Source organism: Podarcis cretensis, assembly GCF_951804945.1.
Source record: "Podarcis cretensis genome assembly, chromosome: 2".
Lineage (NCBI taxonomy): Eukaryota > Metazoa > Chordata > Lepidosauria > Squamata > Lacertidae > Podarcis > Podarcis cretensis.
In genome coordinates, this window is record NC_137171.1 from 32,842,237 (window position 1) to 32,868,602 (window position 26,366).

At 40.0% G+C, this 26,366-nt stretch overlaps 1 protein-coding gene and 1 long non-coding RNA gene across 21 annotated transcripts in view; one reads left to right on the forward strand and one right to left on the reverse strand.

Annotated features, from left to right (window-relative positions):
- LOC307211163 overlaps positions 1-21,523 on the forward strand; it is a 39,558-nt gene extending 18,035 nt beyond the window's left edge. For 6 of the 8 annotated variants that reach the window (XR_013836315.1, XR_013836316.1, XR_013836319.1 and 3 more), the window contains 2 exons: positions 3,452-3,519; positions 5,341-5,456. This is a non-coding gene — a long non-coding RNA (uncharacterized lncRNA). Of the gene's footprint in view, positions 1-3,451; positions 3,520-5,340; positions 5,457-6,693; positions 6,810-18,525; positions 18,720-21,303 lie in introns of those variants that run through there. The other 2 variants (XR_013836317.1, XR_013836318.1) reach the window with 2 other exon arrangements.
- CACNA1G (calcium voltage-gated channel subunit alpha1 G) overlaps positions 5,948-26,366 on the reverse strand; it is a 331,245-nt gene continuing 310,826 nt past the window's right edge. For 8 of the 13 annotated variants that reach the window (XM_079967360.1, XM_079967362.1, XM_079967359.1 and 5 more), the window contains 5 exons: positions 24,504-24,644; positions 18,482-18,616; positions 15,332-15,521; positions 12,473-12,642; positions 5,948-7,060 (listed from right to left, as the gene is read on the reverse strand). In XM_079967360.1, the coding sequence (XP_079823486.1) occupies positions 6,197-7,060; positions 12,473-12,642; positions 15,332-15,521; positions 18,482-18,616; positions 24,504-24,644 (1,500 nt within the window). In that variant the 3' untranslated portion in view covers positions 5,948-6,196. The remainder of the gene's footprint in view (positions 7,061-12,472; positions 12,643-15,331; positions 15,522-18,481; positions 18,617-24,503; positions 24,645-26,366) is intronic. The other 5 variants (XM_079967356.1, XM_079967355.1, XM_079967358.1 and 2 more) reach the window with 3 other exon arrangements.

The window sequence follows — 26,366 nt, forward strand, 5'->3', positions numbered from 1 at the left end:
TGTTGTGTGCATGCACACAAACACATATATGCTTAAACTGTGACTAAAATTATGCAACACAATCCCAGTGATATATATTCAGAAAGCTCATTGAATTCAGTGGGACTTACTCAGTAGAAAGTGTGCTTTAGATCATAGCCTTACTGTGTAATTCTTTACATGCCTACATGCAGGGTAAGTGTGTAAAGGATTGCAGCCTTGGTTTACTTATCACACTGAAAAAATGATTGAAGTTTTATAACCCTCGTCAGCCATTAACAAATCAGTGGAGAAAAGAGCTATGAATGTAGCTGTATTTATTTCGTGGGTGCATGCAATCCACATCCAAATGAATTCAGCAGGGGAAAAAACCTTAATGCTTGAGATGCAGTCATTTCAATAATAGCTGCTGAAATGAATGATAGTTGGGCAAGAGCTTGTTGCTTGTGTAGTGCATCTACTATGAAATTGTCAAGCGATTGGCCTCTTTGAAATGTGTTTAGAACTGGGAGCTAAAATTAAGTTCTTAAATCCTTACCCTTGATATTGGAAAAACAGGTAAAAACATGTATCTCAAAACGTATCAGCTCTGGTCTCAAAAACCTCAGACTAAAATGCCAGAACTTAGGCCTCTTCTATTTCCAAGACGCTTGGCAGGCTTGACAATTGCTCTAGAGATTTCTACAAAAATATATATTAAAAAATCAGCATAACCATTCTACAGAATTTGTGTATTTCTCTTTAGAACCTTTTTGTTTTCTTAAAAAAAGTCAAATTATATATATATTTCAAAAAAGCCCATCCCAAAGGTATTTAAAATTCTTCGAAGATTATTGCACATGCTTTAGTACTGTAATTGGATTTTCAAAAGGGCAACTAGAAAATATTTGTATCACAAAGTAGTTTACATGCATTATTTTCCTGAATGCATTAGGTTACAGTAAGTTTTGTATTGATCTTTTTATTGAATATGATTTTATGAAGCAAATCGTTGCTTTATTGATATGCACATGGAGTTTCTGAGTGGGAAAATCCCCAAGCACTGAAAACAGAACATCTTTAAACATTATTTTTTTTAGGATACTTGTTACAGTTCTTGAGATTTCAGTGTACATTACATTTTGCACCACATTCCCCTCTGAAATATTTTACATTATGTTCTTTGTGTGTAGTCTTTGTAGATTTGATTGCAGCCAGATCAATACTGTACATTTTAACAATTGCTGAAATTGTGTACCATCATTTTATTGACACCTCGCTATTCCATTATCAGAATCCCTTTGCCAGGGGTGGGGAACCTGCAGCCCTTTGTGTTGTTGCACTCCCAACTCCCATCTTTCCTGACTAATGACATGCTGAATGGGGATAATGGGAAATATGGTTGAACAGCATCCGGAGAGCCAGGTCCCTCACCTTTGCTGTATGCAGATGTTTGAAGCTAAGCATAGTGAGAAGATCAAGACCATGTTCCTTTGCATGACTCACTTCTGATGTCTTTGTATTACTTTGCCATATTTACACTGTAGCCTATGCTTGCAGATACCAATGAAAGTCACCCCTGCCTGCCATTTGTATATTCTAATACTGGGTACATAGATTGTGAGGTTGGGAACGACATGTGTTGGGCTCTATGTGTCTAGCCCCCTATGCACACAAGTTAGATAGATGAATATGCAAATGGCAGGGTTGCCTGTCTGTGTGTGGGAGTGGGAACAGAAAAAAGGAGCATGGTCCCTGATACATTGTCCTTGCATAGCTTTGAATATCTGCATAGGGCTTTGGTGAATGAGAAAAAACCTCAAAACCAAAGCAAAGGATTAAACATATTTCCATCTTACTGTGCTGTCATTTTATCCTGCCCTCCCCCCGTTAACCAGAGAAATTACAATGATAGACCGGTTTCTAAGAATTGCACTAATTGTGGTAATATGGTCAGTAGGTCCAAAAATAATAACTTTTAGTTGATGAATTTGTTGAATTCAAAATTTCACATTCTATTTCAAACTCAGTGGCTTGGATAAACAAAAGCATTGGGGTGTTCAGGATATTGCACAAGCAGGGATGATACTGAACCAAGATTCTATTGGCACAGAGAGCTCCGTAGGATACATGGGTGTTAATTCAGATATGTTGCAAAATTATACAACCTTACAGTGATTTATACCATCACTTGGTGACAAGGTCCACATGAAATGTGCTTTTAGGTAAGGGTCCAGTATGAGCTTATCTAATCTAGTAATCATGCTAGTTCCAGTTTTATTCTATTTTATTTTCAATATTATTTTGGAATTTCAAGTATTCAAAATCTGAGTTTCAAAATATTATTTGTCTTTCCCTTTAATCAATCTTTAAATACAGTTCCAGGTTTAGACTGAATGTTTGATCAAATGAGGACCATAGGAAGGCATGGCCTAGAATGTCTTTTAGCCTTAATTGGATTGACAACATATACCAACACTGCAGTCCTAAATATGTTTACATTTATGCAGAGGCAGGTTAAACTGAAATCAATGGATCTCTTCCAGCAAAAACAGGAGCATGTTGTTAAAAGCAAAGCCATCTCACCACGAAGGAGAGGCTTTCTAAAGGTGGGAAGCCTGGTCTGTAGAAAAAAAGGCAGTTACCAGTGCGACAGTGTGTATATGTGTGTGAGAGTGCATGCTTGGACGCTGCAGAAGCACCACTAATTGTGCCAGTGCAACCCTTGGGATCCTTGGAAATGATACATTTACAGTGGTACCTCTGGTTACAAACTTAATTCATTCCGGAGGTCTATTCCTAACCGTAAACCGTTCTTGACCTGAGGTACCACTTTAGCTAATGGGACCTCCTGCTGCCGCTGTGCCGCTAGCACGCAGTTTGTGTTCTCTCCTCCTGGGGCAAAGTTCTTAACCCAAGGTACTACTTCCGGGTTAGCGGAGTCTGTAACCCAAGGTGTTTGTAACCCAAGGTACCACTGTATTAACTCATTCTTTGTCTAGAGGGTGATGCTCTCTTCACTAATATATGTAACTGAATTGCGTGCCAAAGGCATAGGGAAGAACCAGCCCTCCCTACTTTTGTGTTCATTTTGTCTAGTTAGACCAGTGCAAAGAACTGCTTTTAGTGGTAATTTTTCCCCCAGAATTGTGAGCTGCAGTAAAACATTTTTTTTAAAATCCACCCCTTTCTTCAACCTCTTTGCACTGTTTTAACTAGCCAAAGCTGTTTGGAGGATGAGCCAGTGTGTGTGGCGGCTTCAGGATTAAGCAGTTTGGTACCATCCAGGTTCCCTTCCCGCCCAGTAGTGAAACTTACAGGTAGCCTTGGACAAATCACTCTCTTTCAGCCTAACCTACTTAAGGGAGTTGTTGCAAGCACAGAATGCACGGAAGCAGCAGTGGTTAAAAACAGGTTAACAAGAGACAACATGACAGCAGAATCCATCTCTGTGTATATAAATCCTACAGAGAATGTATTATGCTTTTTACAGGCCCCATGACCGCCACCTGCTAACATATTGACTGATGAACAGGGAACAGGTGCGCAGGCAACAGAAAGGTAGGAGATACATTTTTATATATGTAAAATAACTGTATACATTAATTTCTGGAGTTCTTGGTTATAAGGGCAGTTTTTCTGGTTTATTTTTGGAATCATTATCAATTTCACTACCACTATAAAGAGAGTCCCCCCCCCTTTCTTAAGGAAGAGGAGCATGGCAGCAATGCTGCAGAACCTAGAATTGCAAAGCAAAACATGTCCTCAATGTAGCCAAATGCCAGTCTTGGTTTGGGCTCATATTAAGCCCACTGTGTGAATGGAAAACTGTTTGGCTTTAGCATTCAGCATGTGGATGAAGACTGGGTTCTGCTAGACCAGTTTGGGTGATTTTATTTATCAAAATCAGTATACTACTGAACTGTAAATAAAACCCCGAAGCAGCTGACAATGAACAGAAAAGATCCATTAAAATCTGATGATTCCAGGTTTACATAGACCAGATGCCTGATCATTATGCTGAGAAAATTAGTCTGGGGTTGATCCTGTTAAGACTGATGAGAGGCTAATAAAATTTAAAAGCACTCCTAATATTATCTTCCTGTTACTGCAAGAATTATTTGCATTCTTTGAATTTACAGTCGTACCTTAGAAGTTGAACGGAATCCGTTCCGGAAGTCTGTTCGACTTTCAAAATGTTTGAAAACCAAATCGTAGCTTCTGATTAGTTGCAGGAAGTTCCTGCAGCCAATCAGAACCTGTGGAAGCCCCGTTGGACGTTCCAAAAGAACATTCACAAACTGGAACACTCACTTCCGGGTTTGCGCCATTTGGGAGCCAAAACGTCTTGAGTTCCAGGGCTTTCAGGATCCAAGGTACGACTGTACTTTATGGGAGACACCTGCAAACCTCAAATAGGTTCTTATATATAGAAATGGTTCTCTCAGCCACTGAAAGAAATTGACATATTAGGTTTATTTGTAGCACTGGAACCTTTTTACTTGCCCCTATCCTTGTGCCTTTAAAAGCAACCTGACACATAGATTGTTAGCAGCTTGCTAGTGTGGAGCTGTATGGCAAGAAACGCTTTACCTGCTCAGTTTAGGTCAACCTTAATTTTCAACCAGGCAAATCACTGTCAGTTGTTAGCTTAAGCCCTTTCTTGGAAGCACATTCCACTGAAACAAAGGGAACTTACTTCTGAGTAAATGTGTTTAGGATTGCAGTATAAATCTGAAAGAATTTAATTGTGCATTTAGCCACTGTATGGCTACCACTAGAGAAAGAGGGATTCTCAGGCAAGTTGTTCAAATTATGTTCCATTGCACTATAGATGTACAGTACTGAACAAGGACAAATGCAAATGATTTTCCAGACCCTTAATTTGCTGTTTATGGCAGTCAGGGGTGAAATGTCTGATCCCACAGAAAATAAAAAGAAACACTGCCATTTGGCAGTGGGTAGCTGATGGCACTTTAAGGCAGGTGAAATGGATGGACTGTACAAGGTTGGATTGCTTTTGTAAGCAGTTGCTGCCACTGCTGGGCTTTGTTGTCCCACCAGAAGAAGGGGAGAATGATGAGACTTAGTAAAGCACCAGGGCCAGCCCAATACATTTTGGCACCTGAGGTGAACCACAAAGTGGTCTTCCCACCTCCTTACTAGGGAAGGCAGCGTGGGGAGTGAAGACTAACATCAGGAACAAAGGGCTGAAATAAAGATCTGCATCAGGATCTGCTGCCCCTGTTGATCTTGCCGCCCAAGGTGGTTGCCTCACCTTGCCTCATGGGTGGGCCGGCCCTGTAAAGCGCACATGATTGTCGTCTATGAGTACCAGATCATGACAACCCTGTAGCATCACAACCTTTTCTCTGCCTGTAGTTCATACTCTGCATATTTAGGAAGAGCAATGGAAGAGGACAGAGGGCCTCACCTTAGGTGTTCATGCTCAGTATGATTTTAGGGATCACCAAAGTAAGCAACAGCAAATACCTGGCACATTAGACAGTCTTGTGTATTGCTAAGAGACTGCTGAATTCTCTCTATAAGAAACCTTATTTCAAGTCTATCTGCTTATCCCATATGCTCTTCAGCTTGTGCACTTGCTTTTCCTCTACAGTGTAATAAAAATCATTTTGGATATTATTTTATTCTTTTTTTAATGCCAATACAGTTGTAAAAAAAATAAATCCAAATGGCTATTTTCTACAGAAAATAGTTGAGGGGTCAGTGAGTGAAGTACATTATAATTGCAAATATTCTCATTTCTAGTTGACCATGGGACACATTTTCTCAGTAATGCACTAATGGCTACATCTTGTGCTTTGCAAAATGAAAAGAAAATAGGGGAGGATTAAATATGTATTTTTAAAGGTTAAAAGATTCATTAAAAAAAAACCAACGCAATCTCAGGAATATTCTGAGATACATAAAACAGAAGAAAATAAACAATGTCTTTAAGCCACAAAATGTACTACATCCTGCAATACTAGGTTCAATTAATTTAATAAAATAGAATATACATATAGACTCTGAACAATGTATTGCTTTTACCCAAGCAGAACTTATGCTTAAGTAAGTGTGATACAGCTTAACCACTCTTAAAACCAGCTAGCTCTTTAAACTTTCTTTGGATTTTTTTTTAAAGAAATCAGTGCCATTTTAGAATGGAAAGGCTTAATTTATTACACGAGGGAGAAAAGAAACATTTGGCACCAACAACAGAAAACAAACTAACTCAAGGGTCCGCATCTGTTTGATCAAAGGAAAAGCTAGGAAGAGTCAACAAGTCTTTCTTTGGGGTTGGAGTTAGTGACATACTGTCTGGAAGGGCCGAGTCCCCTGCGTCCACCGAATCCTTGGAATCCCAGGACGGGGCGCGTCTTCGCAAGCAAACGTCTGCACTGGCAGGCAGTGTGGCGCTGCGTGGCCCCCTCAGTAACAAACTCTGTTCATCAGGTGGGTCTATTGATATACACGGGGGACTCAGTTTTTTCTTCTGCCGCGTCCCTTGCAAGCCTTCCATTTCACTTAAGACCTGACTTATGAAGCCAGAAGAACTAGATGTGGAATGATGCTGAGGGCTGTTTTCCATGGAGCAAATCTCTATGGAATGTCTCCTTTGATCATCTAACCAGGATGATGGTTTTTTAAGAAGACCCTGTGTATCTACACTGTAGCACTTCTTCAGGTCCTTCAAAGTGACATTGCCACTGTTGCCTACGTTTCTCTTAGGGGTCTCAGGCTGAACCACTGAAGAGGCACTCATGGCTGAACAAGTTCCTGAAGTAAAAGAGCTGTTTATTTCTGATACTTCTTGGTCCATCGGGTCTCCAGGCAGTTCTTGAAGGGAGTCTGTACAGGCACACAAATCCGGCACATGCATGGAAATGTTATACTGATTGCGGGAATGTTGCTGAGTATGAACGCTCGATCGCCCCCAACCGGCTGAGTCTCTTGCTTCTGAGGGCGTCAGAGTGACAGACAGATCCTCAGTGGATGGAGCTGACAAATTTGGATCACAGAGCTCACTCACCTCGGCATGGATGTTCTCTCGGCTTTCTGAGCTATGGGTATCTGAGGAATCATTCCTTATTGCCATCTGTATGGAAGTGCCAAGGAATTGGAGGGGAACAAACATAGAGGGAACAGGTCAGTATAGGCAATGCATAAGCAGTAAGAGATACTCCAAAGGTGACAATGGAAAACTCCAGTTTTGAATGCAATAGAACCTTTAGAACCTAAATAAATTGCAGCCACCTGGTTAAATGTACTCTGGCAGCATCAGTGCTTATCTCCCAATTTCTCTCACACCACCACCACTGGTCACATTATCATCTAGGCCAATGAAGTCCAGATTATACAGCTACCTCTCCAATTTATGATATTATGCACTACTACATTCTTATTACCTACAGGTGCAAATTGTGCCGTTGTGAAACTGTCAGTCTGGGAAGGATAGCAGTGCAACATGCTGGGAACAAATATAGCTGTCTATAATTGAGCAGTAACCAAATATGACCCATCATTACAAATTAAAGGCAATGGATGATTTCAGTGTTTCTTTCCTAACTCAGATGGTATAATGAGCAGGTATGAAAAACCACTTTTTTTTCAATAGCACTTGGGGAGTCATTGATTTTATGAGCTTGTTCCTGGGTTGAAATTATACTCATTCACTTCCCTCTTTTCTTGCATCCTTTACAACTGTGAAAGAACTGGCTTTAGATCAGCCTCCATGGGCCCTTTGGATCAGAGCCAATTTGTTCTGGAGAAACACTGGGAAAACTAAATAGATCCTGAGATTTTATCCTTGAGAGTGCTGTTAGGCACCCAGGAACTTATGCATCATTGACTTCCAATAAGATATACAGTCCAGTACTCAATACATGCTGCCTTAATAAGGCTCTCTACTGCACCAGTTCCTGCCCTGTACTTAACTGTTTTTTCAAGCAACGTAACCAGACCTAGGAAAGGCCTTTACAAAAGCTACATTTAAAAACAAACAAACTGGTGTGTGTGTTGTTGTTTTTTAACCACACTTACAATAAGGTAAGTGTGGCTCAGACAGACAAAGCAGTGTCACTTTTTTATTTCAACTGGGTTTGTTGTGTGTGCGTGTGTGTTTTATATTAAGTATGAAAGCGAGATTTGGGTGTACCAATACAAAGACAAGTGCCTTATTTCCTTAGATGAAATCAATGCTTAAATTAACAATACATCTCCAGTAGGGAATGGGAAATGGAGATGTGCCTTTTAGGACTGCAGGTAGTTTGCAGGGTGGGCAAAGATATTTGGAGCTAAGTAGGAGATAGGGCTGGGTGATACCTGGTTTTCAACATCATGATATATCACACGCTAACCACTGTGATATACTGGTATATCATGATGTCAAGGTCCTGGGCTGTGGAGGGAGGGAGTGGGCAGGAGGATCAATCTCCTAGCTGGGCTGCCTGCCCTGGCGCACCCAGCGATTACTCTGGCATGTTCTTTCCAGTGTGGGCAGGTGTAGTGATACCCCCTTCCTGGTGATCGCCCCTCACAGTGGCTGGGCAGGAATGCTCTGTTTTCAAGCTCCCTTTGGCAATATATTGCCATTCTGAAACTGTTATCTCAATCTGAACTTCCAATCGGTTTCAGACAATTTATTTATACTGCCCACCCCTAGTAGGAGGAGCTTGTTTGTGCTCCTGGTGGTGAATTTTCAGCGTTACGAGTGGTGGACTTTACTGTGAAATTTGTAACTGAGTTTCCAGTGTATGCCCGGTGATGGCATCACACATAGGAATATTAAGTCATTCCCCCATACTGGATGTATTAATTAATTAATTGGGCATCTTATTTTACTATTAATTGCAAAGCAGTACACAGATGTATAGGTCCAACACCATATTCCTACTTGAACCTCAATATTCTCAACAGCTGTCATGGAAGAAAATTGAAATATTACAGGTTCTGATCTCATGTAAAGATGTAGGCAAGATCTATAGCAACCATGGTAATAGTGTTGAGGGAAATGATTGTATGTACAGTTTTGAATTTTAATTTGCAGAGCATTTGGCTGTTGATAGTAATTATAATCCTTTTTTTTTAAAAAAAAAAAAGGTCTGAGTTCACTCCCAGAAAACCAACTGCTAGGTTGATCCTAAACATTTTATTAGCAGCAGAATGGGATTGTTTTACACCTTTGTTTTAGAGTCCACCTGACCCACGAACCAATGAATCGAAGTAGAATTCTTCTGAAGAAAAGCACTCTTTATAATGCACTGGCAGGGAGCATGTTCCTGAACAGAGAACAGAGCTTTGTTCTTTTAATTCACTTGATGGACTAATCTTCACCAGGGAATTAGTCATAGTCACTAGCTGCCAGGCCTTCCGGGATCTATGGTTTTAGCTACAGCAGGGGATTTGGTCCATTCTACAGCACTGAAAAAGGTGAGGGAAGTTGAATGACAGGAGAGTCAGTGACTAAGGAACGTGTATGGGCCAGGGATGTGGTGAACAAGATTTATCTAAACACAGGTTAAGGAGAGGACATAAGCGAGGAAAGGAGGGAGAGAGAGGGAGGAAGAGAGAGAGAGAAGGAGAGATAAAATCAAATAAAAATGCATGCGATGTACATATTGAACAAAGCAGTTGGCAGATGTATGTACAAATATCCTGTTACAACTTCTTTCAGACTACTAGTATAAGAAGATGGGGAAAAAATACTATCAAAATGACTAGAGAAATAGACTATTAATCTTGATGAGGAAGAGAAAATAGTCAAAGACCCATTACTTGGATAAACTAACATTAAAAAAAGAAAAGAAAACAACCCCTGTATTTTAAAAGTATTTGTGGGTATGTGGCACTAAAGGTAGGTAAAAAGGTAAAGGACCCTTGGACGATGAAGTCCAGTCAAAGGCAACTATAGGGTGCGGCGCTCATCTTGCTTCAGGCTGAGGGAGCCAGCGTTTGCCCACAGACAGCTTTCAGGATGGGGGGAGACCTCAGGCCCAGGGGCATGCATCATGATGAGCATGCTGCTAATCACTCTCATTATTTTAATCCCTTTCCCTTTCATGGTTGGCAATGACAGCCATTGTTAGAAGGGGACCATGAGAGGTGGCCAAGAGGTAGCCTCATTTGAGCTACTTGGGAAATATTACTCACAAGCTACAGCGTGGGCAAGACTGGCAATTTGTAATTTTCTCTTTTAATTTTCTCTTTTGCCCCAGTGGTCTCATAGTCTCCTTACTCTCATTTAGTAGATGAAAAGACATAACAGACTAAATAAATTGATACCAGAAACACACACCCCTCACATAGTCTCTGATGGTATCCTAACAACAAATACACCATCCTATCTAAAGTGTAGTACAGAAGTTTTTGTATCTTCATTAAAAACCCTTAAGAATGTTCTAGGACATGTGCCAACCTCTAGTCATTAGATGCCCTTTTTCAATTCTTAATGTGAAACCAGTATCAGTGGCAAGAAGGGGAAAAAAATCTGGACTAGAAAGGCCATAGTGAAGATTACATTGGGGAAGTGGTGGTGTTATTATACGGACAATCACAATTCGAAGCTATCCACTCAATGCAGTCAAATGTCTTCTGTGATTTATCTCTTATTGAAGGACTAAGCCCATGACAATGACTCAAAAGCACCAAGGACCAGGTTTCATGCTAGTTGTGGCCAAGGAATTGAACTAGCCATTTGGTCAGGAATTATGCTGTCCTCAAGCTAGAATATTCTGAGACAGTGAAGTAGTGGCAGTTCTTTGTCTGGTACTTCATTAAATACATACTTAGCACTGGGCAAACTGCTAATCATTGCCATAAAGCAACATTTTTAGGAAGAGTACAACTCCAAAATCTAAAATAATATCAATTCCTTTATGAGTGTCTTCTGTATAGTGACTCTGAACTAAATGGCTGTCTAGAGTACTTCCACTTAATGTTTCAGCACAGAGAAAGATGATGGAAGAGTTTGAGGAAAAAGAGGTATGGTATTGGGTCTAGGTATCTTGCTTCAACATTATGCCTTTCCTTGGGTAGATTGTGGCACTTCTGGATGGCCAGGAATTTCCCAGACTCACTTTGCAAATTATGAATCAGAATGGACTTCGCATGAATACTGAGTGGCTTCACATTTTGGGTGTGATTAATTAGTGCCCTCCTGGGCCCAAAGAAAACATATATAGGAATCCACCAAAATGAAATAAAAAGTATTCTACCTGCAAATAATAAGTATTCTACTTGCAGCATCTGCACATTTCAAATTCTGTCACTAAATGCTTCTTGAAAATGCTAGCCTAATTCCTTATGTCCAATTATAATCTGGCGTTGAAAAATGCTTAGTCCTCAGCAACTAGTTTTAACGGCTAAGAATGAAAAGAAGACAGCTAAAATGATCACTTATCACTGCAGCACTGATTCAAAAGGATTGGACTGATATTCCTTCAACGTCAAGGAGCATATTCATAGGCTGGAACCATGAAATCAATTAGATTCTTTGTTAGTGTACATTAGGCTGGCAGGCTAGCTCAGCATCGACCTAATACGCTTTAAGAATTTAGCCTGTCAGTTTAATACTCCAGATTAATGTAAACTGCTCACCTTGGAGCTTCATATTCATGTGGAGGGGCTCAAGAAATTAGCCACATTATTTTGTCATTGAAAAGGAATGTAATGGCCTGAATAAACGGGGTTATTAAGTAATCACTCGCATGATATGCTATTTCAGGGAAATGAAAAATAGCCTTTTGCACTTTGTATTACATAATATCAATCTAGCACTGAATCATTCAAGCTCTTAAAAATACGGAAAAAACTGTATCATCCAAAAGAGTTCCACTGCCAAGCTGTCAGCCCTGATAAATAAAATGTTTGGGGCAATGGAATCAAATCATTCATGTTATTTAAATAATAGGGAGTAAGTACAGAGGAAACATCCAGTTTTTTAAATGGAGTTGTAATGTGATGCAGACCTATAGGGGCCTCGTTGTAACTCAGGTGGCTGAGCTGCTGACCTTCAGGAGGCTCATGTGACTTGATCACATGGTCAACTGACTGAGCAAAGTCAGGAAAGGTTAGGAAGCAAGATGATAACGGATATAAAAGAGCAAATTCTTGTTGACGAGGCTAATATATGTCCTTTGTGCCACCTCCCAAAAATATAAGGTCTGTGCTCACTTTAGAAAGCCAGTTGTCTGGATTGCACATACCATGCCAGGAACACCACCTGCACTGATTTACTAGAGACTCAACAAATGCTGAAATGTGCTGTCCATGAAGCACAGTGAAGAATGGAAGTGGTGTCACAGCCCATATAGCTCCTTAAGTTGGAATGATCTTGACATGCTCACAGAATCTACCACCAGAATCAGAATCTCCTCACAGGTTCTTTACTTTTCAAAACAATTTTGTGGCTAGTTATAATTTCCAAGGCCCTGCTCTGCAGCCTTTCACTTATTGGTAGTACACATAGATATAAGACTTGTTGCATGATAACATCAGCAGCTCAGCTTACCTGTCTGCGAAGTAACCGTTCTGCAGAAGGAGAATGCACAGGTGGAGGGGCTTTGGATTTGCTTTCCCAGTCAGGATTGTATTGGGGCTTGAGGTGGTAGAAGAGCTCTCTTGGGATTTGTAGGAGAGCATCAATGTTTGCAGGCTGAGATTGCACTGACGTCGTTGAGCCTGAGGAGGAGAGGATGGGAAACTGAGAACATTGGTAACTCAAACTGAGTTAAATAAAATTCTGTACATCATAGATGAGGATAACTTAGCCTCCCATAATTGCTGGACTCCCAATTTCTATAAAATCGCTTCTGAGTTGGTTATGGAGCAATCCACCAATGTCATATTGTGTGTATTCCATATGCATTTTTCTCCAAGCTGCCTCCTTGTTCTTGGGTGGTGAATTATAACCTCTGTGAGGAGCCTCAACCCTCTCCATCAAAGCCCAAAGCATTTATGTGATTTAAAACAAAACCAAGAAGCTATTCATTTAATCTGGACCCTCTCCCACAGAAGGAATCTCATTTGTCCTGGAATATTTCCCAGAATATCTGTTCTATTATTCAGGGTTATTCAAATAAACCACCTTCTAAGTTTACTGACAACACAAAAGTTATTTTCTAACTTGAAATGTTACGTTACTCATATTCCTTATTGGTGATGTATGGCTTTTACAAACCTCACAGCACTTTAGAGAATTGCATATATTTAACAGATGCCACTCCACTGAGTTCTGAAAGGCAACTATTTCTCGGTGCTAAGTTATTCTGAGGAACAGAAGTAATATCTCAAAAGAGAAAGTGAGGAACAGTTATGATGATTCACATATGCAAACTGGTGATTTATTTTCTGCACCTCATATATCCAATGTACGAGATTGTGTAGAACAATGTAAACACCATTTTGAGGTGGATCCACAATAAGCCTCCCCAAATTGGGATATCTGTTTTATGATCTCAGTCACTTAAAAGAAGGGTTGTGCATAAATGGCTTCTCAAAATTCTCCACTCTATTTATAGCAAGATATTTCTTTTTAATGGGATCTCGCTGAATTTCTGCAGTGGAAAGATAAATTATTATTCAGTGGCAGAAGCACGGACTCTTTCTCCCCCTCCCCAAAGTGTTTTTGCTGTGTTGGCAGCCTGGCCACCATTTGGATTCTCCACAATGCACAATGCAATTCATCCCCTGATGTGGGAGGAGAGGAAGATGGAGAAAGAGAAGGGGTACCTGCACACTGATGACATGTGCCCCCTGCCCTACCAGATTACCCCTGAAGGAATGAGGACCGTGAAAGAAAAAAGCTGCTCCATTCTTAGCGTAGTTCAAAGAGGAATGGACTAGTCTGACCATGATCTGATCTAGAGAGGCTGCACATATGTTCTTAGGCAAGAATGCTTGTGGGAAGCCAACAGCACTCTCCCCACTTGGGATTCTCAGCCACCGGTACTGAGATTCATAGTGCCTCCGACAGTGGAAGTAGAGTATGCCTTCACTTTGTATTTTTGAACTTTGGGCATCATACACCTTAAACATTTAAAGTATGGTGATGGGCAATGGGGACTGTAGCCCTCCATATGTTGCTGGCCTTTAACATCACCCCTGACCATTGCACATGCTGGCTGGGGCTGGTGAGATTTGTGGTGAGAATTGTGTGGGTGGTGCCAGGTTCCTTACTCCAGCTGTAAAAACCATTACAGTGGTACCTCGGGTTAAGTACTTAATTTGTTCCGGAGGTTGGTTCTTAACCTGAAACTGTTCTTAACCTGAAGCACCACTTTAGCTAATGGGGCCTTCTGCTGCCGCCGTGCCACCGGAGCATGATTTCTGTTCTCATCCTGAAGCAAAGTTCTTAACCCGAGGTACTATTTCTGGGTTAGCGGAGTCTGTAACCTGAAGCGTATGTAACCCGAAGCGTATGTAACCTGAGGTACCACTGTACTGAGTGTTCAGTTATATTGCCAGCTAGCCTAATATGGCCTGGGGCACTCACTTTGTCATGCTTTCTCAAGTTATAGAAGAAGGGCCTGCCTAATGAAGGGACAGTGTCAGCACCAAAACTACCTGAATTAGGGAGCAAGGTCATAACGTTTCTGAAGTCTCTGTCCCTGCTGGATCATGCTCTTTTGAGAGGATCTGAAATCAAGTTATCTTGGATCTTAAATTATTTCATGCTATGCTAGAGTGCCAAGCTACACTTGCTCTGCCTGATAGCGATTGTTCCTGCTTTCCCCCCATTCCTGCTGCTAAACTGTAAATGTTCCCATTACTATGCAAATTTCGATACCCTTTTAGTAACCTCTTCATGTTTTGTATCATTCTGAACAGTACTCTGAAATTATGTCTCTGTGGGAAAGCCCTGGATGATGGGACTTAGAAGGATTCTCCCCTCCCTTCTTGAACCAGAAAGATGCTTCTGTGAGAGAAGTTAATGTAGATAAAACTAGACTTACAGACCAATCCTCCGAAGCATTTTTGCTAAGAAACATGTCCCACTTTATCCAATTGGATGTTATTAAAGATTGGGGTGGCATCAGCAAGTGAACGGACGACAGCACACTTGCAACTCTTTAGATGAAGGGTGACTTACACAGTTTTATATGAAATGTTCTGTTCAGCCCTAAGAAAGACAGTTAAGGCAATTAAGTTGCCCAGACTCTCATCCAGTTTTGGCCACAAGACTCAAATCCCCCATTCAGGAAGAAATGAGATAAAGACTCTAAAGTTTATCAGAAGTTCCCATGTATGGAAGAAAAACCTCAAAGCCAAAAAGGAAAAAGAAACCTAGCCAGTACCAAGACTGAAGTCTTCTGTGGGCAAGTACATACGTCTGGGGGTTACAAAATTTTCTGAGGAAAACATTTTGTACCTGACTGAGATTTTTGATGTGATGTGTTCCTTTCTCCAGAAGAGTCATTGTAGATGCCAGTATCTGGAGCCTGAAACATATAGCTGTCATTTGGCAAAGAATGGGTGCGGCCTACAGAAGGCTTCCTCACACTTAGCAGATCTTTGCTTGGTGAGAGAGTCAGGGGTTCATTTCTAGAGGGGAGATTGGCCTGAAAAAGAAAAGAAAGTGCGGATATCAAAGAATGGAAAAATACGCTGTCCATACTGGATCTTGTCGTGATAACCACTGCAACATACAGGGGACACAGTGAGCATGCATGTCATTTAGGTGTACAAATTCTACAGAAACCAAATGAAATTTGCACAGATGGGTTGACCAGGAGGTAAAAGCCCTACTTTTACACTGTTAATAAAACCACCACACACAGAATGAACCACATTTTTAAAAAGAACAAAAAAAATTACAATACAGGGAAACAGAGAAACAACACTGCAATTATAAACCATGACTATTTCAGGAGTCATTGAACAAGCATCATGCCTCAAGGTCTTGTATAACAATTGCATGCTTTGCAAAACTTTGATAATTAAAAATGAGGAATAAAATCTCCCACCACCCTGACCCCAACCAAGTGATATTTTTACAGGGGTATGTACATAATATAAGCCTAGTGTTATATAAACAAGTGGGGAGGTATGTGCATTTTATGGAAGACAAATCCTTATTTGACCTTCATTGACTTTGTGTTGATAAAAACAGGCCGCATAGAAAAGAAGAATTATAGAGGGATGTTGGTGTATTTCCAACAACAAGAAAAATACATCCTTTAAATAAAAGATTAAGTTTTAAACGCTAAAATAGGCTATTACAACACTGTTAAATGAAGACAATCTCCAATCCCATGCTGCCTTTTGTAGTTGGTGAAAATTTATCTACCAAGAAATCTTTTGCATTACCGTACAAATCTCCTAAGGAATTTCTAATGTATTTCTCTAATGGTAGAGCAAAATATAATTAGTGTGCATGGTAAAACAAGATAAAACTAAAAATATAATATTTTTTAAAAAGAGAAAAAGAAGAAAAATTACCAATGTAAGGTTAGCCAGTCATATATGACTTCCCTGCCATGTAGAATGAATTTCACTATTCTTTGATGGTTTTAGATAGGAAATTCATCTGTATCTAAGAATTCTCATGAACATATAGGTCTACCTATACCAAGAGGGTTTCCCCCTCGAATCTTGATACAGAAGACATCCTATTACAACTGGTGCAATGACGTGTTTTCACGTTTCATTGTAGAAACTGGCCCATGCTCAGATGGCTTCAACAAATGTATTTGAAATTTGGGTCATTTTCTGACAAGATGAGATTGATAAATCAGTCATGGCTGGGATGCATAGCATTGCAAAAAGTACCCCTCCCCTTAATATTTAGGGACATCAATGTAAGGTTAGTTTTATGAGGCACTAATTTTGGCGCGATAAAGCCAGCTGTGGAATACCAATTGGGGCATTACATGAGACTAGGTGTAGACTGCAGAAGCCATTCACAATATTTGCTCCTGAAATTCACATGAAATTTCAGTCTCCACAGTTTTCTAAGCAGACACTAACTAGTGTGCTATCTGACAACATTTTAAAAAATCATAAATTTGTATTTTGATAAATTTATCACAAAATTGACTCCCTACTCAGATGTCACAAAAACTGTTTTAATAGCATTTTTTTATAAAAAAAATCTACTGATGTGTGCATTTTTTCAAATGAAGTACAGTGTTGAAGCCTAAATGGTGTCATATCAAATGGAGTTGCTCAGCTGACAGTAAAGTTTCTATCACTGGAATGGGAAGGAAAACAATATTTTGCAATTCCCCCTTCCCCTGCAGCCCCACCCTCTAAAATCTGGATTGGAGGACCCCCCAGAGCAGATTTAGAGAGTGGCTGGGGGCTGCAGAGGAGAGGGAGAATTAGCTGGAAAATGATTTCCTCCATCCATGCTCTGCTGATGGAAGTCTTACGGTCAACTGAAAGCCACCAATGGATTCAACCCATTGAACTTAACTCATTACAGAAAATGTTAAATACTGAAGGTATGCACACTTTATTTTTCAAATTTAAAGTTCTCTGTACCCGTGGATATCTTTTTGCAAAACGGAAATGTCTTGCTATGACCACCAAGGGACTTGACTGATATATGGCCTCATGAAAGTAACCTGTTGAACTGTTAGGGTTCTCAGATTCAGAAATCTATTTTTAAGACTTATGTTGATGGAAGTCAGGATGTTCTCTCTATTCTAGTATCTCAGTTTGAAAGAAAATGGCCCATTTAAAAACATTCATTGTAGCATTCTGAGTCTTTTGCATATGATGCCATGAAGCATGATGGGAAATATTGTCACGGTTTAAAGATGTGTTCCAAATAAGTAATAACTATGATGACTATCTACTAGAATGGAGAAAATTCATCAACACAACGCACAGCTAAAGCTAGGTATGTGAACAAGAGAAAACAAGGATGAATCCACTAAATGTTGGAAGAGAAGTTATGTCTGTTGTACAGCAGAAATAAAGCACTTTATTGCTACACATTAGCTATAAATGTCTAATGTTTCAGGAGGAGATGGTTGAAGCAGGGCTCAAAATACTGGTTAAATGTTTCACAATGGAAAAAAGTCACTCTTTATTCTAGAATGTCTGATCAAAGCCGTGACCAAAAAGTCTACAACACAAGCAGCAATGCCAAAGATTCAAGTCTGATAGCTTATGCTTGAAAGTTGTAACTGGGATTTGCTGCCACACCTTCTAGGCATCTGCTTTTGGAATCATTTTAAGTTCAAAGAAGCAAAACCTAAGTGGGATCTTTTGTGTCATGGCATTTTCCTTAAGTCCATAAACAATAGAAGATCTCTCTGACGTTGCTTGAAATACTCTCATGTTTAGTATGTGAAATAAGTAAAATTAAAACATCCGGGAGCCACCTCAGAGGTAATATTGAATGTAAGCCCAAATAGAATGGTACTACAGGTATTTTATTTGTTCAAATAAAAAAAGTTATGTGCTGGTTAGAAATATTGCTTATCTGAAAATGCCATAGCCATTTCCCACTTGAGAACAGTATTTAGAACCCTGTAAACATCAGAATATACAGTGACCAGTGAGTATGTACATTGCTCTCCAGGGCATTAAGTAAGAGTGTGTTATTATCATCAGGAAAAGAGTCATCCGTCAGAGCTAAGGACCAGGAATTTTCAGAGAGAATATCTGACGTCAGAGACAGAGCCTCCATCTCAGCTAGAGGGATCTAAACAAGGGAGAGATGATCAAACATAAGAAACCAGGACACATGTAAATGTCTTTGAGAAAAGAAATGCTATTATCATCACCATTACTGCCTAAATACTAAGGTAGTTCCCCTTCTAAGCAAGTGCATTTGTATTGTGCATATTATTTTGTGGATAAAGCTAAAAGGAAATGGAGACAAAGTTTAATTTTCTAAAAGTTCTAAACAGGCTTACATATAATGCAAGGTGGAAATCACCAACTGCACAATAAAGATGCACTGATTAATATATAGTCTTTTGAGGCGCTAACTGAGGGAGCTAAAGCTTCAGCTGCTCTTGAATTAATTTTTAAAACCATGCCTAATTACATTTAAATGTTCCATGCTTCCAGAAATTCTACTCCTAAATGTTATAATAATATTCTGCTTGTGTTTGGTCAGAGGCTCTGAATTTGTTGTTGTTGTTGCTGCTGCTGTTTTTTAAAAATGAATTTTGCAAGCTGGGGTCCAAACAGCTACTTTATTTGCACCCAAAATAAGGATGGTCAAATTTACCAATTTTGGATTCTCTCCTTTCCTCATTTTCAAGTCATAAGTGCACTTTTCCACATCTCCAGTTCAATGTGCATTTTTTTAAAAAGTCCTCAAGAACGTTCCCTAGCATTTTAGTGTGAATTTCTCCCATGAGTTTGTATATAATTTTGTCTGACATACACAATTTCCCCCAAAGAATTTCCCCCTAATATATAATGCATTTTTCTTTGCTATTTTCATTAATATATACATTTGGCAAACTTTGCCCCAGTATATTCATAGAGTACGAAAATTAAATTTTCACACACTTTTGCAAAATTAAGGGAAACACAATTTTCAGAATATATTGCTTCAGAAAGTGAGTTAGGTTAGTCTGCCTTTAAATTCAAACTGAACTGAATTTCTCCCCCATCTCCACATGTACCTAGGATTGGGTTTTGCTAGCCAAAAGGCACAACTTTCGCTGTTTAAATAGCACATTTTTCCTGCCAGTTTCAAAATTGCTTGCTCAGTGGCGGAGGGAGCTGGAGTTCAAGTTCCACAACCCCAAAGCCCCCTTGGGCATTCAGAGCTACTGAGCCTAGCTGTTTGGATCCTGAACCCTGCTAGGTGTTCAGTATATTATGTCTTCTCAATTTGAAATGCTATAGTTGCATTGCAGATCTACTTTGTTGTGGTGAGATCTCAGGAGTACTTCTGTAGCCTAGTTTAGAAAAGTCTGATGGAATCAGTGGAACGGCTGAGGAATTGCTGGCTTTCATGGCTCCTTAGATTTATTTGACGCAATTAAGCAAAACAAATACTAGTGGACATGCACTGAACATTTTCTGTGTCACATTCAATAAAATAATAATGTACTGCTAATCCCTTTTAATCTGAGAATCAGTTGTTTCAAACCAATAAACAAGCAAACCTAACTGCTTTCTTTAACAGTATGGTTTAAAAATTGGATGTTGAGATTCCTGCATTGCAGGGGGTTGGGGCTAGATTGAGGAAGCAAGCCAAAGAGGAAGCCCTCTGGCTCGCGCCTCCGTTAAATGGTCCCGGCCACGCCCCCCCCAGCCAGCGGATTGGCTGGCTGGGCCCTGACATGGCCGGGATCCCCTGGCCACGTGGTCCACCGCAACTCCTCCCCACTGGGAAGTGGAGCGGATATAACAAGGAAGGGTTCTAATCTACGTAACAGAGGAAGTAAAAGTAATTCTTTAATACTGTTTAATCCAAAGAAAATTGGTGTATCCTTGTATATACCATTAGCAGACTTGAGCATATCAAAGTTGAGGGATATCAGTCCAGCTCTTTCCACTACAGTGGTGCCCCGCAAGACGAACGCCTCGCAAGACGGAAAACCCGCTAGACGAAAGGGTTTTCCGTTTTGGAGGCGCTTCACAAAATGAAGGGCTTGCTTCGCAAGACGAAAATGTCTTGCGAGTTCCTGCGGGTTTTTTTTCCTTCCCCCCTTTTTCTAATCTGCTAAGCCGCTTATCAGCTGATCCGTTAAGCCGCTAAGCCGCTAAAAGCCGCTAAGCCGCTAATAGCGCTAATCCGCTAAGCCGTCAATGGGCTTGCTTCGCAAGACGAAAAAACCGCTAGACGAAGAGAATCGCGGAACGGATTCTTTTCGTCTTGCGAGGCACCACTGTACTGTTAATGGGATCATGGTCTAACGCTGTCACTTGTTTTAAAAAATGAAATCCAACCCTTTATTTCAAAGTTCTCTCTAAATAAATACAATTTAAGACCTCAGAGGGGCCCTATAACAGATCAGTGTCAAATGAGCCTGACTCCCTCCTTTCGCAATCTTCACAGAACCCTAGCCCAATGGTTGCCATCAATTTGATTTGAATTAATTTTGTAATGAATGATTTTAGAATGTTGTACTATTTTATTGTTCTTAGCCGCCCTGAGCCCGGCTTCAGCTGGGGAGGGCGGGATATAAATAAAATTTATTATTATTATTATTATTTGTAGTTTATGGACCATTTTTAGAATCTATTGCAAATATCATGGCATTAATAAAGGAGGCCCACTGCTGCCATCATCCTCAAACAATATGCTTATTGGTCTTAATATGGAGTGTTAAATTTCCAAGTAATTTTCTCAAAGCTTGGCATCTTATTTATAATTTTTTATGTGCATCTTCACAATAACATAGGCTTTTTTCATTTTTGCAGGAAACATTTATCATGTCATAAAACTGACTCATACCAATGGCCACTATTACATAAAGATATATGTCTATTCCATCTCTTCCAATTCCTCCTTTATCTCAACAGTTCATTTTTTATGCCAAAGAATTAGCGCTTTTACTTTAAGTGCTCAAGCCATCTGTGTCCAATGGTAATGAATCTTTCAGGATGTAGTGTGGAGACCAGGACTAGTTGTATCTAACCCAGAAATAGATAGCCGTGTTGGTCTGCCATAGTCAAAACAAAATAAAAAAATTCCTTCCAGTAGCACCTTAAAGACCAACTAAGTTAGTTCTTGGTATGAGCTTTCGTGTGCATGCACACTTCTTCAGATACACTGAAACAGAAGTCACCAGACCCTTCTATATAGTGAGAAGGTGGGGAGGGGTATTACTCAGAAGGGTGGTGGGATTGGGTGATTGGCAGATAGCTGTGATGAGCCTGTTGACGACTCTTAATGACTGCAATAGGTCTTACAGGAAAAAGCAAGGAGTGAGAAGGTGAAAAATGGCTTTGTCATGTATCATGAGATAAGAATCCAATGTCTTTGTTCAGACCAGGTCTCTCCATGGTTTTAAGTTTGGTAATAAGTTGCAATTCAGCAGCTTCTCTTTCCAGTCTATTTCTGAAATTCCTTTGTAATAGAACAGCTACTTTGAGATCTTGTATCGGATGGGCGCATAGACACCACCTTATACCGTATCTATGGGCGCATAGACACCACCTTATACCGTAAACCAACTGACTATATACAATGGACTGTTTGGTATGTTTGGGATGGTAGCTAGAGGCATGTAGATATGTTTGTCGGTCAGTTGGTTTACGGTATAAGGTGGTGTCTGCTAGATATTGCTGCATTTCAACCACTATCACTCCTGGTCATTGACCATGTTGACTGGTGCTGGGAGCTGGAGACCAGCAACATCTGGAGGGCCATAGAAAGCCTTGTAGAAAGAGAGGGGGGAAGGGATTTTAGTTTTCACAACATTTCTCATGTCTCTTCAGATATGGGAGTAGCTGGCAAGAGCAGCTGAATGTAAAATAAGAAAAGGACCACACAGCACAATTCTAAATACAGTTACGAAGAAAGTTCCTCAAATTCAATAGGATTTGCTTCTTAGTAAATGTTCTAAGCCTGATAATTGCTTCACACAAAACAGAAAAAAAGATTCCATGGTGGATACCATGTTTTCAATAGAGAGCTCCATTTTCAGAAATGCCAGTGGCCAGGAGAATCAACAATGATAGTTTACATGTGGAAGAAAAAGTGTAACATTTGGTATGCGCTATTTGCCGAGAGACAATGTGGCAGGCTACATTGGAAGTCTCCTCTCATTATTTAAAAATGCGCCTCCTCTTTCATCCTTGGGAGAAACCAGTCATCCTAATCTTCAACCTAATGAGAGTCCCAGTGTGATATACTGTGCTGGGCAGTAAGAACTAATGACGTAGGTGGCTGGTTCCATGTGGGAAAATAATAGCCATTCAGCTGTTACAAGTATGTGACGCCTACACTGTAGGGCAATCAACTGGCTCAGACCTGGAGCTATATAGATGCCTCCACCTTTTTGAACCACTGCCACATACTACACCCATATCTATAATATACTTGCCCTACCCTAAGAGACAAGGAAGTTTCATTAGTGGGCTGCTTAAAAAGCTATTAAATCGAAACTTACCGTAACTAGAAACTTAAACCCATATTAAGGCTGCAGTGCTTAGTCAATTAATTGGTTAGAATAATTAAAAAGCCTGAAAACGTTTAATTGACCAGAAATGCCCCCTGGTTAATTTGGCACTGTGTGTTTGTGTGTGTGTGTGTGTGTGTGTGTGTGTGTGTATCTGTATGCGCCAGTACTTACTGTAGATGGCAAATCTTAAAAGAGGCAATCTCCCTTTTATCTCTCACAAGAAATTCCAAAGCTACCCTGACTTTCCTGATTAATCAGTATACCCTTTTAATATGCTATCAAAGCTTTACTTGATTATAATATTTTATATTATAATATTTTGGTTCAACCTGGAATTGGATTTGAACAAATACACCTTTTGAACAAATACACCTTTTATGTTCACATGGAGCTAATCAGAAATCAGGTACACTGATAGTACTGGAATTGTCCTAGGTTTTAAATTACATAATCTGCTTTGACACAAGGAATATACTAAGCAAGGTGACAACCCCCATACACATACTGAACTATCTTCACATCTGTTTACACACAGGCCAGTTTATTTTCAACATCCCAAAGTGGTCCATGAAATTCAACATAGGCTTCCATGCAGATGAATGGAAATGTTCACAAGAGCAGCATCTCATCTCTACGCTACCTTACAGCACAATCCTATACATGTCTACTCAAAAGTAAGTTCCCATTGAGTACAATGGGGCTTACTGCCAGGAAATTGAGTGTAGGATTGCAGCCTTAATGACATTCTTATAAGCTTTCCAGCGTAATCTTATGCATGCTTACTCAGAAGTAAGCTCCACTGTATTTAACAGGGCTTCCTTCCAGGTCAGTATGCATAGGATTGTAATGCCAATGCACTAAATACTTGTCTAAACATAAATCTAGCTATGGTTATAGTGCTATACATACTGATGGTGGAGTATGTTCCACTGAATTCAGTTGGCTTTCTAACTGAACATGCATAGGACTGGGTGGTAAATACTAGGGATGGAAAAGGAATTTATTTGGTCAGCATTTTTAAAGCGAATTGACCCAGTTTGCTGTTCCTAAGCTTATCAGCAGATTGAAAACTAATGTCATTTTGGTTCCAAAATGGATACAAACATGTGCAAAGAAAATGCGCATTTTATAGGGGGAAATGTGTACAAAATGCATTCTTTAGGAGAACACGTGGACATTTTCAATTCACATTTTTCATGGTGGTTTTTTGTTTTTTTAAACACAGGCACAGAAAACAGGGGGACTGGTCCTATGATTGAACACGTGAAAAACTGACACAGAATGACAATAGGCTGATCCATCCATCCCTAGTAAATACCCATCTCCTCTTAAACAAATAGAAATGCATTTGCCATTCTACAAAAGTAGTTTTTAGTCACTTTCGGCCCTGATACACCTACTTTAGATAAATGTAAGAAAACCTCTCTCTCTTTTGTAATAAAGGTTTCAATCTAAATTTAGATAGAAACTTTTCAGGAAATTAGTAATATTAACCTGTTTCTCAGAGTTGTAAGTGTCAGTAGCTGGAAGGGCATAATGATGGCACACAGAGCCTGATAAGTTGTCCATCAGCTTCAACTCTCCTTCTAGAGATTCCTGGATCAGCAGTGATATGGTATCAAACAAGTGTCTTTCCTGGGAGGAGTGCCATATAGCATGCAGAAAAGGATAAGCCAGGCCAAAAGAGAGGGGCAGAAGCAGGGCAAGGTAGGGGGAGCGAAAGAAGAGAAAGAAGAGAGAATGAATGCATGAGAGACAGAAAAGAGGAGAAGAGACAGAAAAAGAATGTTTTCAGACAGAACAGCAGTTGTTGAAATGGCCAGGAAGGGAAGACAGAGACAGAGAGGGGAAAAAGAACAGTGCAGTAATACCACAGTCAGAACCTTTCTTAGACGTTGCTACACACTAGACCAAAACTAAACACGATAGTGCTCTAAGACTGGTGGGACACATTACATTCATTCATTCGTAAGTGGCTACTGATAGAACTATTTCTACTTTGCAGAGCCATCCTACTTGATAGCAGGGAACAAAACTGCAGCATAGCTAAACAACAATATGCACAATTTAAAATGGAGGTGGGGATGGGAGCCCAGCATTAAGCCTGAAAAAATAATAATCCACACTTTGGCATCACTTAACCATGTAAGAAACAGAAATGGCCTTGAGAGATGCTGGATGATTTGCAGTTGTGCTCGGTGGCTCAAGTGTTAGGCACCTCTGAAAATTAGGCCACTAATTTAGTAACCACTGGATGAGTGTAAGATTAAATTTTCAAAAGCACAAAAAGTGACAAAACTCAGTGGATTTCGACTTCTGTTTTGTCTGCTGGTGCTGTTATGCATAGTGCTTGCAGTGTGGTTGGTATTTCCCAACGCTAGGTCCTATACCGTGTAAACAATCTTTGAAGGCTGGAGTTGCCAGTGGATCTGTCACCCTGCATCAGATCACAAACACAGATATGAGGAGTACCTACCTGAGTCTGGCACCCAAATGTCACTGGATTGGTGTAGGATCCATCCAGACATGGGGAAATGACAACCCAGCTGATTTGGAAATCTGAACTACACCTCAGGCTTTTGCTACTAGCTGGGGAAAATTCAATTATTCTATACTGCAGATTAAATCTAAATACTCTGATTTAAGTTATTCACGGCCATAACCTAGTTCCCTTTGACTTCCATGATGATTATTAATTTTGGGGTTTGTGCGATGCTGAATAGTCCAGTCCTATGCATGCTTCCTCAGCAGTAACACCCACTAACTTCAATGGGACATATTGCTGAATAAGTGAATTTAGGATTCTGTAGCGCCTGAGATAGTCCAGCAGGAAGTTTGGGATTCAGAAGACCTATGAGCTTTTGAAAATTTTAACCCAAGTTCCAAATTACAGGCTCCCAATTTCAAAAGTGTCTTCTCAAGTGCTTACACCTGAATATTAATACATAGCGTAAAAGCTTCTCAAGCAATATGATGGCTGATCACTTAAAAGCAGTACTTTCTATGCAGGCAAGTATGTATGATGACATATACCCTTATGAACACAGTGCATATACTTTACGGAACATGCAAGCAAAGAAGCATGCTGCCAGTCACATAACTTTGCATGGCTACATTTTAGGAGCTGTATTCCTCTTTCATCATGTGCTCAAATACCACATTAACACATAAATTTCCACTGAAAAAAGAGTTCTGCGGGGCGAGACAGTCACCCGTCCAAAGTTAAGGCTGGGACAGATCTGAATAAATGTATTATATGTATACCAGACATATAGCTGAGAGAGTGAGTGGGTGATCTTGTGCCTGTTTAATGCAGTTCTTGTAGCCACCTGCTGCACATCCCTCATCTCCCATCAA